Consider the following 15,043-nt stretch of genomic DNA (forward strand, 5'->3'; position numbering starts at 1 on the left):
AAGAAGAAGCCACTGACAGCCACCTTCAACTCCCCAAGAGGGGGCGTGGTGGTGCACGCCTGTCATCCCAGCACTATGGCAGGCGGAGGCAGGATGGCGAGATGAAACTCAGCCTGGCCCGGTAAGCCCCTATCTTGAAAATGAAGCTGGGGATGTAGCTCAGTGTGGAGGCCCTGGGTTTTACTCTCAGGAGAAAAACAGAAACAACCCAGGTCACCTGCAGTCTCCGCTAGGCCTCAAGCTGGGGCTTGGCCCAGCGGGGCTCCTGGCCCTGCCAGATGCCACGTCCCATGCCCACTCCCTCCGTCTGGGCTCCAGCCCCAGTTCCCAGCCATGGACACCGCATTGTAGGTGAGCTGCGAGGCCATGTGGGAGCAGGATGGGAGAGAGCAGGGTGGCTCGCTGCATGCTGCAGGCATCTTGTCTCCATCCCCAAACCCTTGCGTAGCTCAGCTGTTCTGCTTTGAATGCAGCAGGCCAGGGGCCACTTGCATCCAGGCACAGTGGTGTATGACTGTAATTTCAGCGCTCAGGAGGCTGAAGCAGGACAGTTATACCAAGTTCAAGGCCAACCCCAAACAAGTACAAGAGCACATGGCAAGGAGGCTGAAGCAGGAGGGCAGTGGGACCCTCACCTATCACCCACTGGATCCAGATGACATCATAGGAGCCAGGCTCGGGGCTGAAGTCCTGTAGGCCACAGCAGAAGTAGTTCCTCACCCTCTTGCCCTCCTCCCCCAGGTAGGTCTTAGCCTTGGCCAGAAAGTCCTCTGTGACGTCCACCATGTCCACCACCTCGAAGAGCGGCAACAGCAGCCGCTTGGTGATTCTCCCGATGCCTGCTCCACAGTCCAGGGCACAGGACGTTCCTGGCCTATTGGGGCCTTCCTGGGAAGCAGAGCAAACGTCTCTCTCAGGGACCCAGCACGCACAGTGTCAGATGTCATAAGGCAATAGTAGCCCCCTCTTCTGGGCCTGTACTCTGCTCTCTGGGGGTGGAGCCCGGAGCCTGTATATACCTACTATGCGGTGATCCCGCAGGTATTTTTAAATTAAAGTCATACACAGGGCCTCATTAAGTTGTTCAGGCTGGCTTCACACTTTGGATCTTCCTGCTTTAGCCTCCAAGCAGCTGGGATTAGTGTGTATCCCTATCCCTGGCTGGGCCACACATCTCCAGGATGAAACCAGCTTCTGCTTAGAAGTACTAATGCAAACAGGAGCACGCATCTCTTCACCCTCCTTGAACCCAGGGAAATGGAGGTCAGTGTAATGACGGGGCAAAGGGACAGTAGGCAGTGGGGGAGATACAGGCCAGTGTGGCCTCCAGTCCTCTGCAGGGAGTAACAAGACCCTCTGTCCTGCAGTCACTGCCACTGAGGTCCCAGCACCAAATGGCCCTGCAGGACAGCTGGGCCTGGCTAATGTGGGCATGGGGCCCTGACGTCACCCGGGCTCTGGCCCCAGACAGAGGTGGTAGAGGTCACAGCCCGCCCGGCCCCCTAGAACACAAGCCTCTCTGAGCGGGGACCTGCCTACCCGCAGGAACCTCTGCAGGAACTTCCTGGAGCTGCTGAGGTCGATGCTGGAGATGTGGCCGTACCCGCCGAGCATGCCGTCCACCGTGGGTGGGACCTGCTTCCAGTACAGCTCGGCCCTGGAGTAGAACTGCTGCTCGTCCTCGATCACTTCGCTCGTCATGCTGCCACCAAGCCTGCAGGCCAGGCGCACTCCTGACACAGAAGGGACAGTCAGTGGCCAGGAGCAGCAGCAGGGCCCATGGAGGGGGGTAGAATCACCCCAGACATTGCACCCACATGCCCCCCGGTGCTAGGGACGCTCCAGGGTCCTGGCACTTCTGTCATCTGCGCCGTCACTCTGTGGAGCACTGTCACAATAGGGCAAGGAACCAGTGGTCTGCATGAGCTTAACTGGGGCTCACGTGGGCCACATACAGGTGGGATGGAGGAGGCCTCTCCACAGCAAGCAGAGCCAGCCCACAGGAAGACCTGATGTGAGAAGGCCTGAGGGAAGGAAGGGAGGGGAGGGTGCCGGTGCCCTCCGGGGCACGAACAGGTCCTTAGGGCAATCATGACTGCCTGGGCATGTGGGAGAACACCTAGCAGCTGGGCAAGCGGAAGTGCAGGTGGAGTCTCCACATCTCATTTGGTACCGTAGATGTCACCCCAAAGAGCCTGACTCTGTGGGCTGCAGTGTGGTCCACGGGGAACAAGGGCAGCTAGTGGATGGAGAGGGCACCACAATGCCAGCTCTGGGCCCTGGCAGGGCCCAACAAGCCCCAGGACGGGTGCGGGTTCAGCAGCCCTACCTTGTGGGCCATAGAGGGTAGAGGCTCGCCGCCCTGGCTGCCATGGGGCCAGCTGAGTTCAAGCCCTGACCCCACAGCACCTCCAGGGCAGGGCAGCAGCCAGATGCAGCAGGAAAACTAAAGGACAGAGCGGAAGTGCCATCCCCTCCCCCCAACACCTGTGCGCGATGCCAGCAGGAAGCCACCAATGCCTGGGCCCACAAGGCTCGGAGAACCATCACAGGCAACTCTTGAGACAAGGCTCGGGGAGAACTAAAAGAACCGAGCTGGGCATGTCTCGTGTCTCAGAGCAAGTGCTCTGGAGGGTGAGGCAGGACGATCACAAGCCTGCGGCCATCCCAGGCAACTTAGGGAAACCAGGAAAGGGCTGGGGACGTAGCTCAGTTCAGACCCTGGTCCTCAGCCTGAGACAGAACAAATAAAAAGGGAAAAAAGAAATAAGGGAGAAAGAAAAGCCTAAGTCTGAGATGCTCTAAGGGCTATGGGAGAAATCAGGACAGGAAAGGGTCCAGGATGAGCTCCCTGCTCAGACAGGTCGCAAGGGCGTGCACGCGGAAGGACGACAGCAGAAAGGCGGTGTCCTCCGTGGCTGCACTGTTTCCAGCTCTGTGCACGACTGTGCTCTGAACTCGTCCTGAGGAACCTTCCAGAAGCAGCACGCCTGCCTTGGCAAGCTCCTGGCCCCTTAGGCCGCCAGAGGGGTGCTGGGCGTGTGGCCCCACCTCCCAGCCTCAGCCCACTCCTGCTTTGGGCTGGACATTCTTCAGGAACAACGTCATAGTGGCCTGCGAGAACTGCCCACGGCTGTGCCCTGCCAGACCATCCTCTAAGGCTTGCTTGTGACTTCATGGGACCTTTACTGAGCCCACAGGGGAGCCTGCTTAAACCCTGCAGGTTCTTCAACCCACTTGCAGGCCCATCTGGGCTACACACTGCCGTCAGTCACTGTGCTGAGGAGCCTGCGAGTGGCAGGCGGGTGACCGTGGCTCACGCTGTCCCTGGGCCCACCACAGTGCTCCATACTGGTGTCTGTCTGGGAGCCACAGCCTAGGGGCAGATGCAACACCCCTCACCGCACCCTGAGGAATACGTGAGCAGAATGGGGAGGCTGCCAACCCTGAGGCTCCAGCCGAGAGCTGATGGGAAGTACCCACCAGCCCAAATGTCGCCCTGTCACTGGTTAAGCTGCCTACTCCCTGCCAACAGGTCCACAGACACCATGTCACAATCCCTCCAGAGATCACCAGAGAGAACAGTGCACCACCAGCCCTGTCTCCACTGGTGGCCACCCAGCAGCCTGGGGAACTTCAGCTTTGCCAGCCCGGAAACCCCACGGGACAACAGCAGCACTGACAGCCTGAGGTTTCTCCTGTCTTCCTGCAGCTCTCTTATTTTCCCAGCAGCACACAAATGTTCAACAAAAAGCTCACTTGGGAGCAAATACCACAAGAGCTTGGGGCGGACTTTTCATGGGGCACACTCCCTACCATCTGCAAGCCTCTGGGACAAGAACAAGGACAGGACCCCATGCAGCCCACCTTGGCATTAGCTCAGGGCAGGGGTTGCTAATTGGCTGTTGATGAACAGAAGGGATTTTATACAGCTGTGACTAGTTTCCATTTTTAGGAAAATTCTATGGACAACAGTCCAGACATTCTAAGCTGATAAAGCTGAAGGCCATTTCTGCCAGTGTCATTTTTCTGCTTTACCAAAAGCCCTATGCTGTGATTGCTTTAAATGTCAAGGTCCCTGCATAACCTAATTTACAAGAATCCACTTGCACGCAGATCTTAGGAATGGCCCAGGAGGCCCAGCTCAGCCGGGAAATGGCAAGGCCCACGCGGACACCGGCTCCCGGCTCCGGAAGAAAGAAAGGAGATTCCTGTTCTGTCCACACATGGCACGCGGGGGTCCATGTCTGAGTGGCAGTATGTCCTAGGGGCTACAAGTCACAGGGGCACATCCAGGTCAGGCAGGTGAAGGGTGTCACCCACACTCTACCCTCAGCACGGGGAGGAGCTGCCCAGCTGCAGGGCCCAGCAAGCCCAGGGCCACCATGTGGCTGTGCCTGAACTGTTACAGACTTCTGCCTGGTCACCTCATGTTCCCCATGCAACAACATTCCTAAGAAAAAGTCTGAAAGCAACAGGAGATAAAACCTTGCTGCAAACTGTTTCCTCACATCTGTGGGGACAGCAAAGCATGTGCTCCATGGAAAGGAACAAAGCGCAGGTGGTGGCGCTCAGAGGCTGAGGCCAGAGGGCTGAGCGCTTAAGCACAAAAAGAGCTGGGAGTGAGAGTGCACACCTGGCTCACGGCACTCGGGAGGCTGAGGCAGGACTGCCAAGTTTGAGTCCGTTTTGGGCAACTTAGAGACTTAGCAAGACCTTGTCTCAAAATAAAAACTAAAAATGGCCAAGGATGTAGCTCAATTGAAGGTCCTGGGTTCAGTCCCCAGTACTGCAAAAAAAATAAAACAAATCTTGGAAAAGCAAATCAAAATGGGGAGAATTAAAAAGAAAACAAGGCCCTCGTTAGATGCACTGGGTTGGCCTCAGCTGTGCTCACTGGCTGTGCAAGCCAGAAGACCTGGCCTCGCTCCCCTGAGCCCTCCCTTGGGCACAGAGACTGCGTGGAGAGCGGGTGGCAGCGACTCACACACAGGAAGCTGGAGGTGCTCTCCGCAGCGCCAGGCACACGGCCTTTGCGGCGCCAAGGCCCGAAACGAGTCCTTATCTGCCCTGCCCATTAGGAGCAATGCACGAGATGAATGCCTGAACACCGTACGAACTGGCACGCAGGGGGCTTCAGGGACGCACCTGATCACACGGCAGCTATCTCCTGGCCTCCAGCTGCACTTCGAATCGGCAGAGGTGAGGGTGAGATCCTCCAACGTAAATCCAGGGTAACTGCGGATTAAGACCTGGTCCTGGAAGCCAGACACGGTGGTATGCTTTTGTCTGTTTGTATTTGTCTGAGACAGGGTCTCATCCCTATGCAGTTGTCTGGCCTTGAACTCACTTTGTAGCCCAGGCTGGCCCTGAACTTGCAGCAGTCCTCCTGCCTCAGCCTCCGGAATGCTGGGATCACCCTGATGCTGACACCCTTATGCTTCTCCTATGTCTATCTGCATTTTCCCTGCATTTCCATGACTGGCTGGTGGTACACTTTTGTAATCCCAGCAATTGGGAGGCTGAGGCAGGAGGATCTCCAGTCTGAACTACTTAGGGGGGCTATGTTTCCACAAACGAGGCAAAAATAAAGAGGTTGTCTTGGAGATGGTAGGGTTTCTGGTCTCCACTAGAACCTTCTATATGCATCCCCAACCCTCCCACAGTCCTCAGTATACAGAAAAACCAACACATTAAGAAAGTAATATGCCTTAAACTAACACTCAGGATTGCAGCCCTGGTCTCCCCCGGGGCTCAGACCTCGCCCAGCCCACCCTTCCTTATTGTACAGAGAAACCAGAGATCAAAGCTCGCTCCGTCGATGGGTTGCAAGGTCTGGGCCTCTTAGGACGCAGTCCCTGCAAACCTGCTGACCTCAAGACCCACGGGCTTTGGCGGCAGCTGTCTCTGAGCTGCACCTGTGCCCGGGATTAACCATGACAGCGACTCCTGCGCACAGGCGTGCCGGGCGTTTCTTCGGATCCCTCACACCCCGCCTCGCAGCGGCGCTCGCCGTATCCCCGAGTCTCAGAGGGGAAACAGACTCGGAGCGCAGCCTTAGAGAGCCTGCAGCTCCTCCTCCTCCTCCTCCTCCTCCCCGTGGTCTCTTCTGTCCCAGCCCAGATTCGGCAGGACCTCCGGGGACAAGCACGTGGTGCCCGAGCCGGTGACGCGCACGCGCCGGGACACATGGAGGGGCGGCCTGGGTCTGAGGCAGCTGGGGTCGGGTCCTCTTTCTCCCGGGGCCGCCTCCCCTCCGTCCTCCTCGCGCTACTCACCCCGGGCGGGGCCTCCCGGGACGAGGACGAGAGGACGCGGGAGAGGAAAGGAGAGCGAAGGCTCCACTTGTCAGCTACCAGAAGTGACACCACATGGCACGCGCTGCCTACGTCCCTGCACGTCACTTCCGGGCGCCAGGAGCGTGACCACGTGTAGCCCCGCCCCTCACCCGGATCGCCCCGCCCCTCACCCGGATCGCCCCGCCCCGCGGATTGGGTGGGGGGCTCGCTCTCCGGATTATTTTGTTTGAGTGGAAGGACCGCCCGGATTTCAGGATTTAAAGAAGCCGCGGAGTCTGATCGCTCCTCTTCTCCAGCAAATAGCACTGCTTCATTTGGAGGCTGTGCGTGGCGTCGCCTGCCAGATGGATGTCATAATTGCTCGGTTTCTAGCCTTTAGCCCCGCGTTTGCTGTGGCTTTCAGGAACCAGAACGACATGGTGGCACAGGCCTGTGATCCCAGCACTTGGGAGGCAGAGACAGGAAGATCGCTGCGAGTTCAAGGCCAACATCAGCTACACAGTGAGGTCAAAGCCAGTCTGAACTACTTAGGGAGACCCTGTCGCATAAATAAAAAGATTCACAATATTAATCTTGCTAAGTTCATTTGCCCTAACTTCCATCCTGATGAAAGGGGGTGGAGTGAGGGTGGGGGTGGTTGCTGAGAAGCCCCTTGAGGCCAAGAAGAGAGACCCAGGCTATGGGGTGGCCCCCAGTGAAGGGTGGAGCACCCTGACTCTCAAGAGAGCCCAAGGGCAGTAGGGAGATGACAGGCAGGTTGTGCCCCTGAAAGTGGGGAGGGGCTCTAAACTCCACTGGTCCTTCCCAGAAACCCTAGCGTGTGGGTGCGACACCACTCTGGAGCCAGCTCAGGCCTGCAGTCCGAGACCCCCCCCCCCACCTCCCCTGCCACCCGTGAGAATTCAGGGAGGACTGGGGTGCTGCCTGCCCACAGCGCAGTTTGTTAGAAGTGGGTGTTAGGCTGGGAGTCACTAAGGATGGTGCGCTTTCTGAGCGTGGCTGAGACTCTGGCTTGGTCCCCCTCATTGGAAAAAAAGCCATTTTGGCACTGCCTGGACCCCCTCATTATGAATCTGGGGTAGGAGACCTGGAGACCCCTTAGGGCTGGGAGGTCCCGGAGGGTCTCTCTTTGCACAGGAGAGATTCTGCAGGGCCCTGCAATCAACCATCTGCGGTGCCCACACTCTGGAGGCAGCCAAGTGCCCTGTTTCCCATGGCTCCATCGTGTGCTCACGAGCGGGTTACTGTCTCCTTTCTACCGACGAGCACGGGCAGCCAGAAGCTCCCAGGCTGGAAAGCTAGTAAGGAGTGGAGCCCAGATGAAACCCTAAGTAACTGCCTGGGTTAACCTGGCCTGAGGGCGCACGCCTGTAATCCCAGCTGCCTAGTGAGACCCTGTACCAAAAACGTAAATGGAGAAAAAAGAGGCCTTCACACTGAGCCGCATACTCAGCCTTATCTGTTTATTTTTATTTTTTCTACAGGGTCTCAGTATGCAGTTCCAGCTCCTAGTGATCCTCCTGTTTTCTGCCTCCCCAGGGCTGGGATTAGAGGCGAGCGCCACCACACCCGGACCCCATCCCGGGCTCAGGGCCCCCGAGGGCGGGGCTAGCGTGGCAAGTGGTGCCAGAAATCGAACCCTGGCCCCTGTGCTTGCCTAAGCAAGCGGTAAGTCCGATGAGCTATGTCGCAGCCCTGTTTATTTTTGAGACAAGGCCTCGCGGTGTAGTTCAGGCTGGCCTGGAGCTCGCAGTGATCTTCTTGCCTCAGCCTCCTGAGGGCTGGGATTACCGGTTATAATCTTTTCAGTAGTTGAGTGACAGAAGGTCACCTTTGTTGTGCGTGTACCACGTGCCTGGCAGTGACCTGAGCGCCTGACACGTACTGGCTGCTGAAATCAACGTCACAGCGCCCCCCACAGGTGGGGGTATTCTTGCCGTCACTTTTCCGGGTGAGGAAACAGATGCTGAGAGGGCTGTCACCGAAAGCCACTCTCTCAATGTCCACGGAGCCAGTGGTGCACTGAGCCTAGCCCTGGGCGCCACATCCGGCACGATGGCCAGCGCCAGCTCCGCTCCCGTCCCCCCTGCGCGCCCCGGCGGGAGGCCACGCTGAGCTGAGTGCCAAGGCCATGTTCCTGCACCCCCTGCTCCTGGGCGCCCAGATGGCACCTGATGGGTGTCCCCGCGCCGCCGGCGACCTCCGGCGCCGAGCCTCACCACTGCCCCAGCTAGGCAGGCCGGAGCTCGGGGCGCCCTGGGGCACTGGAGGTGCAGGGGCCTCTCGGGTGCTGGGCGGCGGTTCCTCGTGGTGGCAGGACCGGGACGTTGGGCCGGGGCTGGGTGTCTGGAGCCCCCCGCCGCCGGTGCTGCCCACTGAGACCCGGCGGGTGAAGCGCCACCTGCTGCCACCGCTGCTCTCACCACCAGCACCCTGGGCCCCGGCTCCACACCGCCCCTGGCCTCGGGAGCCCGAGCCCGTCCGCAAGGGCTTGGGCAAGGAGACCCCGGAGCCCGTGGGGACACTCCTGGGAGAACTGCTCCCCTGCAAGTTCCGCGAGTTCCTGGCCCAGCTGCGGGCCAAGTGCTCAGAGGAGCCGGAGTTGCAGGCGCAGAGTGAGGCCAATGCACACAAGCGGGGTCCTCCGGGGGTGGGGCGTCCTCAGAGCCTTCCCTGAGGCTGGTCTGCCATGCCCCAGACTAGGTCAGTAGAGGTACCCAGAGTAAAAACTGTCTCCCAGCTCCTAGCTGACTCCTCCTTGTTTCTCCAGCTCCCTCAGCACCACGGCGCCATCCAAGTGGGATGTCAGAGCCCTGGCCCAACTCTTCGCAGTGTCCCAGCTGCCAGTTCCTCCCAGATCTGCGGTAAGTGTCTCAGGCCTTCTCCGCGGGGCAGGATTGCTTGGATGTTTCCAGGATGGTGGGCCTGACTGCTTATGACAGACGTGGTCTATTTGTCTTCAAGGAACCAGTTGTCAGACTTCCAGGAGAGACTTGAGAAGATTTTGCACCACCAGAAATCTACCCTGGGACCCCTGAGGGGGGACCACTCAGAATTCCCCACAGTCAGGAAGGCCAGCCCGTGAGTTACAGCAGGGGGTATGGAGTGGGTGAAGGGTGTTGCTTCACTTGTCTTATTTTTTCTGTTTTTCACCCATTTGTTTATCCACTTATCCATCCATCCATCAGTCCATTAATCAGATCTTCTCCCAACACATTCCTAATTCCTCTCTGAATCCAGTCATATAGTTATCATCGTTCTCACCCCATTCCTTGCTTACCTCTTATCCATGAACCAGGTTTTCTACAACCTATTCATGAATTTCTCCATCATTCATCAATCCCTCCCTCCAGCCAGTCACTGTCTATTCAGACTCCCTCTGTCCATCCATCCATCCATCCATCCATCCATCCATCCATCCAGACCATCCATCCACCTGTCCATCCATCCATCCACCCACCCACCATCCATCCATCCATCCATCCATCCATCCATCCATCCATCCATCCAGACCATCCATCCATCCATCCATCCAGACCATCCATCCACCTGTCCATCCATCCATCCATCCATCCATCCATCCATCCATCCACCCACCCACCCACCCATCCACCTATGATGCAGTCCTTCTCTCAGATCCTATTATGAATTCATCTACCAGTCCATGTATCCATCAGCCCACCCACCTAGCCTTCTATCCTTCCTGCTTTCTTCCAACCTTCATTAGGTTTTAGAATATGTCAAATCTTGGAGAAATAAGAAATGAACTTGGGGCCGGCGAGATAGCTCAGTGGACTAAAGCATCTGTTTAGGCAAGCTTAGAGACTTGAGTTCAATTGCCTGTGTAACACACCTTGCCAAACCCACCCCCAGGGCTGAGTAAAAAGAAAAAATTAACAGAAGAAACCAGCTATTTGCTTTTATGTGGGCCTACTAGAATTCTAATGGAAGTGGAAGGGGGAAAGAAACCAGCAGAGAAATGCTTCCAGCTTAAATAGGCTTAGGCAGAGGTGAAGGGTGCAAAACACTGTTCAAGAGTTTAAAGACTGGGGACCATGGTTACTTAGCACACATTTCATCTCTTCTCATGCTGTACCCATGGCAGACAATACTAATGGATCACAGCACATCTCTTCTCTGAGTCTGAGGGTCTGCTCCAGGCAGGTGCCACTAATGGATCACAGATTGTCATAGTTACTTTTCTCCCATTGCTGAGACAAAATACCCAGCACTTACAAGTTAAGAGAAGAAAGGTTTATTTGGCTTACAGTTCAAAGAGGTTTCAGTCCATAGTTGGCCAGCCCCAAGGCAGAGTGGCACAGCAGAGGGCTACTGCAGAGGAGAAAGAGTGTATTGCTGGGAAAGACGGCAGAAGCAACAAGGGACCTAAACAGCATCTTTCCCCCCCTTTGGCCCTCTGCAGACTTCCCAGGGCAGGAAGCACTCACACCTTAATCACGGTGCCCGTGAGCCTAGCAGCGCACCATGAATCAATTTTAGCATCACACACTCTAGAGCCAGCCACCTCTGAAAAAGCCCTAGGCTCTGGGGATCGTGGAGATACAAGCCTAGCTCAGCTGGAACAGTGCCAGCCCAGGAGCTCGGATAAAGTCAGGCCAAGGCCACACACCCTTTTTCCCAAGCTATGACGCAGGGACGCAGAAGAGCAGGGGTAGTCGATTTGCGGACTCAGGCGTGCAGGGCTGGGGAGCACCTCGCCTGGCCCTGTGGCAGTCTGTGGAGGGTTGCACACGGGATGGGGCGTACTGAGCAGCTTTCACTGCTTGGCGTCTGCCGCAGGCAGGGCACTTTTGCAACCTTGTACGCCCAGGGATGCCTGGGCATGTATGGGGGGAGGGATAACCATGATTCTCCTCATGTTGCAGATAAGGAAACTGAGGCTCAAGAGTTAAGATAGAGACCCAGGACGGCCTGAGTCCTGGATTTGAATTTGTACCATGTCTGCTTGCCTGCTGGAGCTGTGAGACTGCAGACTCGGGAAGCAGGCGCAGGTGGCCTGCACCCCTTCCAGCCTTTCCAGCTGTGTGACCTTGGTCATATTGCCCAAGTCTCTGTGCCTCGATTTCCTTGTCTGTAGAATGGGAATAATACCTGAGGGTGGTGGCTGTAATGCTAGCACTCAGGAAGGAAGGTGAGGCAGGAAGATAGCCGTGGCCATGTTTAAGGGTAACGTGGGCTGCATAGCCACACCCTTGACTCAAGAAACCAAACCCATCAAACAAAAGGGATAGTACTGTTCCGTGGAAGTTGTATGGGTTTGAGGAAAGAGGCATATTACATAATCAGCCCCTGCCTGCAGCTGTGGCGGGTCACTCGTGTCAGTGTGGAGTACCTTTGGGCTTAAGCCCTCCACCCTCCCTCCCTCTCCGCAGGTTCTGTGGCATAGAAGACCCCCAGGCTGTGCCCACCCCCAACTTCTGCAGTGGAGGCTTGGGGCCCCGAAAGCGCAGCTGCCCCTTCCGGGTACGGTTTGCAGATGAGTCCCTCACGGACAGCGCCCTCCGCTACTGGGAACGTCATTGTGCAGGTAGATGTTTGGGACAGGTGCCCCAAGGATGGGCACTCCAGGACTCCAGAGTGACAGCATGGGGTGTGGAGGGCGGAGGCCATGGCTCTGGCCCCAAGTAGAGGGATTCCCCCTGGCCCTCAGAGGAAGCAGCTGCCCTGGCTGTGGGTGTCAGGGTAACCTTTGAGGACCAAGCAGGACTTTTGATAGCCAGCAGAAGTGGTGGCACAGGAAACAACAGTGGCTGCTTAGGCCTGACCACGGTTGACCTACTCTGTCTCCTGCCTGTATCCTTGAGGTCTAACCTCAAGGGTGGCAGAGGAGGTGCCCAGGAAGGTGGACAAGAGGAAACAGCTGTGTCCTGGGGACGCAGGAGCCAGTGTCCTGCATAGATAGTCAGTGCCCAGGGTGGCCTTTGCTCTCAACCTGTGGGGACAGATGCGAGGGTGTCCATTTTGACAGAGTTGCTCAAACGGGGTGGCAGGAGGCAAAAAGAATCAGAGACCCTGGCCTAGAATAAGCACTGCTGACCTCCCACCTCTCCTCCTCACTGTGCCCAGACATCCCTGGGCCTCCCAGAGTTAGCCCCCAGCAGTGATTCATTGAGCACCTACTGTGTGCAATTCCAGGAACTGCCTTTCCCAAACCCCCCCTTGGGGAAAACCCTGCAAGTCCAGGACCTCTGCTGATTCAGGAGGGACCCTCCGCAGGCCCAGACTACCTGCACTTTTTGCCCAACCTGTTGTTTTTTTTTTTTCCCATGGGGAAACTGAGACAGAAGGTTCTTGTGCAGATGCCGTACAGTCCAGTAACAGAAAAAAGCCAGAGTGGCCCCCACCCCAAATCGAAAGACAGGGCAAAACTGGGACAGAGTTTCATGCTGTGGCAGGTGGGAGATTCTTCCATCGGGTCACTGGCCACCAGGCGCTGTGTCCCTACCTAGGGCACAGGGGACCCGCCATATACCTGCCCAACCTCCCCACCCAGTTGTCTGCTGGGGGCTTTGGGAGTCCCTGCCTAGGCTGAATGGCAGCTGTGGGGCAGGAAGGGCTCTCGGCCCTGAGACACCATCTCCTTGGGACTTGGTGTCATCTCAAGGATTTCTTTGATGGTCACTGGGCTTCTGCTGCGGGACAAGGGTCCATTTGGGGCTGGAGCAGTAGTGGGGTCCTGGGGGCACAGCTTGGGGAGCAATTGGCAGAAGCAGTCTCATGAGAGTTTCAAAACCCAAGGCTTCTGTAGAGGCAGCCAGAAGCCTGGGGAAGCCTGGGGTTGCCATGGAGACGGCTGTACCCAGCAGAGCCAGCAGAGGGAGGAGGGGAGGGCAGGGGTGCCAGTGGCCCTCCTAGAGTAGGGAACTCACTGGTGCTCTCTCCCCTGCAGTCCAGCAGGACAGGACGGCCACCTCGCCAGCAGAGTCCATGTCCAGACCAGCACTCAGGAACCTCAGGAGGTGGCTAGACAGTTTACCCAAAACTGAGTGCCCCAAGGCCAAGGAGGACACCTCGGCCAGCTCCGCATGCTGGGCCCAACCTGGCCTGTGAGGCCCCGCCCTGCGCCTCCCATCCACATGCCCAGTACCTGGGGTGCGCCAAGCTCACTGGCTCCTGTCTTCCCCAGGCCGGCCCAGGAGCTGCAGAGCCACCTCTCTAAGGATGCCTCCCTAAATAGCAGCCTGCCCTTCGCCCCCAGGGTCAACACAATGAGGTCATGGAGGGACCTCCCAGGCCTCCTGGACACCTGCAGCTTCCTGGAGCAGGTGGGCCGATCACCCTGCTCCTGGAGCCAGAAGCCGGTGAGCACCAGGGTCAGTTGGTCCTGAGCGGCATTGCCAGGGGCGTGGCTGAGGCTCAGCCACTGGGGCGTATGGGGGCTGCCTTCCCTCAAAATGCCATGGTTGAGGAGCTGGGCTCCCTCTTAAGCCTAGCTGTCTGGCTCAGGTTCTGATGCTTGCCCAAGGCCAGGGGCCTGGCTACCTGTTTCATTCTTTTTTTTTTTTTTTTCTTTTTAATTTCATTTATTTATTTTTTTGTGTGTGGCCAGCTCAGCCCACCAGGGGGCGGGGCTGGCTGGCATGTGGTGCTGGGGGATTGAACCGCGGTCCCTGTGCTTTGCTAAGCTTGTTCTAAGTAGGTGCTTTAGACCACTGAGCCATCTCACCAGCCCCTACCTGTTTCATTCTTCATCTGTAAAATGGGCCCGCAACCCGGGCATGGGGGCACATACCTGTGATCCCAGCACTCAGGAGGCTGAGGCAGGAGAATCTACGTGAGCTTGAGACCAGCCTGGGCTCCACAGTGGGTTCAAGGCCAGCCTGGGCTCCGTAGAGAGACCCTGTCTCAAAAGACAAAACCAAAACAAAACAAACAAAATGAGAAAAAAACACAAAATGGGCCTGGGGCAGCTTGCACCCACCAAACTTCAGTGCAGAAGCCATGGGCCGGAACAGCCCCTGCCTCTTCCGAGGTCCCTGGCAGTGACTTAGCCCCCCTCCTCCTCTCTGTAGGAACCCTTACTGCCCAACCTGGTGCTGCAGTCAGTCCTGAAGCACGGCTACCCTAAGGGCTACTAGCTCCTCCCACCTTCCGAGACCCTGAATGCCTACAGGGTCCCCAGCTGAGGGTTGTATGCCTGCGAGGCAGCAAGAAGTGTCCTGTCTCAGCCTACAAATAAACACACTTCCCAGGCGGCTGGGATCTGCTTTTTGGTCTCCCGTACAGTACAAAGTCTGCTTCTGAGGTCTCCAGGGGTTCCTGGGCTGGGGGAGCTGGACTGTGCCCAGGGCCTGTGCCTGGATCTCCCTTCTGATTTGCGACCCTGCCCAGCCCCCGACCTGGCACCGTGCATCTGTCCACCCAGATCAGCCCACACCTGAAAGAGGCGCCTGCCGTGCGGGGAGCTGGAGGACGGGGAACTGTGCCCCCACCTCCTACCACACCTGTGCTCCGATCCCTGGATAAAGTCGCACCCCTTCCCCGTCCTTGGCGCCCATACCCAGGCCGCTGATCCAGCTCTTTATCGCCACCTCTTGGCCAGGGAGGACTCAGCCAGGGAATCAAAGCAGGCACCTTGCCGGGTGGAAGCCCGGGTCACTACAGATGCCTGGGGATAGACGGCGGCTGGTGGTGACACTGGGCTGTGGAAGACCGAGGGTTTTTTTCTGGAGAGGCGCCCTGTCACCAGGAGAAAGGCGGTGGGTAGACCGAGGATCGGTTTG

At 57.5% G+C, this 15,043-nt stretch overlaps 2 protein-coding genes across 6 annotated transcripts in view; one reads left to right on the forward strand and one right to left on the reverse strand.

The window, feature by feature from the left end:
* Positions 1-6,407, reverse strand: part of Ntmt1 (N-terminal Xaa-Pro-Lys N-methyltransferase 1) — a 7,534-nt gene extending 1,127 nt beyond the window's left edge. The window contains exons 1-5 of one of the 4 annotated variants that reach the window (XM_023700534.1): positions 6,279-6,407; positions 5,149-5,258; positions 1,857-2,239; positions 1,540-1,733; positions 636-888 (exon numbers count right to left, since the gene is read on the reverse strand). In XM_023700534.1, the coding sequence (XP_023556302.1) occupies positions 636-888; positions 1,540-1,733; positions 1,857-1,923 (514 nt within the window). In that variant the 5' untranslated portion in view covers positions 1,924-2,239; positions 5,149-5,258; positions 6,279-6,407. Of the gene's footprint in view, positions 1-635; positions 889-1,539; positions 1,734-1,817; positions 2,240-5,148; positions 5,259-5,874; positions 6,237-6,278 lie in introns of those variants that run through there. The other 3 variants (XM_023700535.1, XM_023700536.1, XM_004640457.2) reach the window with 3 other exon arrangements.
* Positions 6,408-8,316: 1,909 nt separating this feature from the next.
* Positions 8,317-14,482, forward strand: CUNH9orf50 (chromosome unknown C9orf50 homolog). Of its 2 annotated transcripts, none has more exons than XM_004640571.3 (7): positions 8,317-8,914; positions 9,070-9,163; positions 9,264-9,380; positions 11,693-11,847; positions 13,210-13,366; positions 13,447-13,621; positions 14,333-14,482. In XM_004640571.3, the coding sequence occupies exons 1-7, from the start codon at positions 8,431-8,433 to the stop codon at positions 14,396-14,398; spliced, it is 1,248 nt and encodes a 415-aa protein (XP_004640628.2). In that variant the 5' UTR covers positions 8,317-8,430; the 3' UTR covers positions 14,399-14,482. The 2 variants fall into 2 exon arrangements, with proteins under 2 accessions (XP_004640628.2, XP_023556299.1); XM_023700531.1 differs by having other exon boundaries at positions 13,447-13,585.
* The last annotated feature ends 561 nt before the right edge of the window (positions 14,483-15,043 follow it).

This window comes from Octodon degus, unplaced genomic scaffold (assembly GCF_000260255.1).
Source record: "Octodon degus isolate 3935 unplaced genomic scaffold, OctDeg1.0 scaffold00123, whole genome shotgun sequence".
Taxonomy (NCBI): Eukaryota; Metazoa; Chordata; class Mammalia; order Rodentia; family Octodontidae; genus Octodon; species Octodon degus.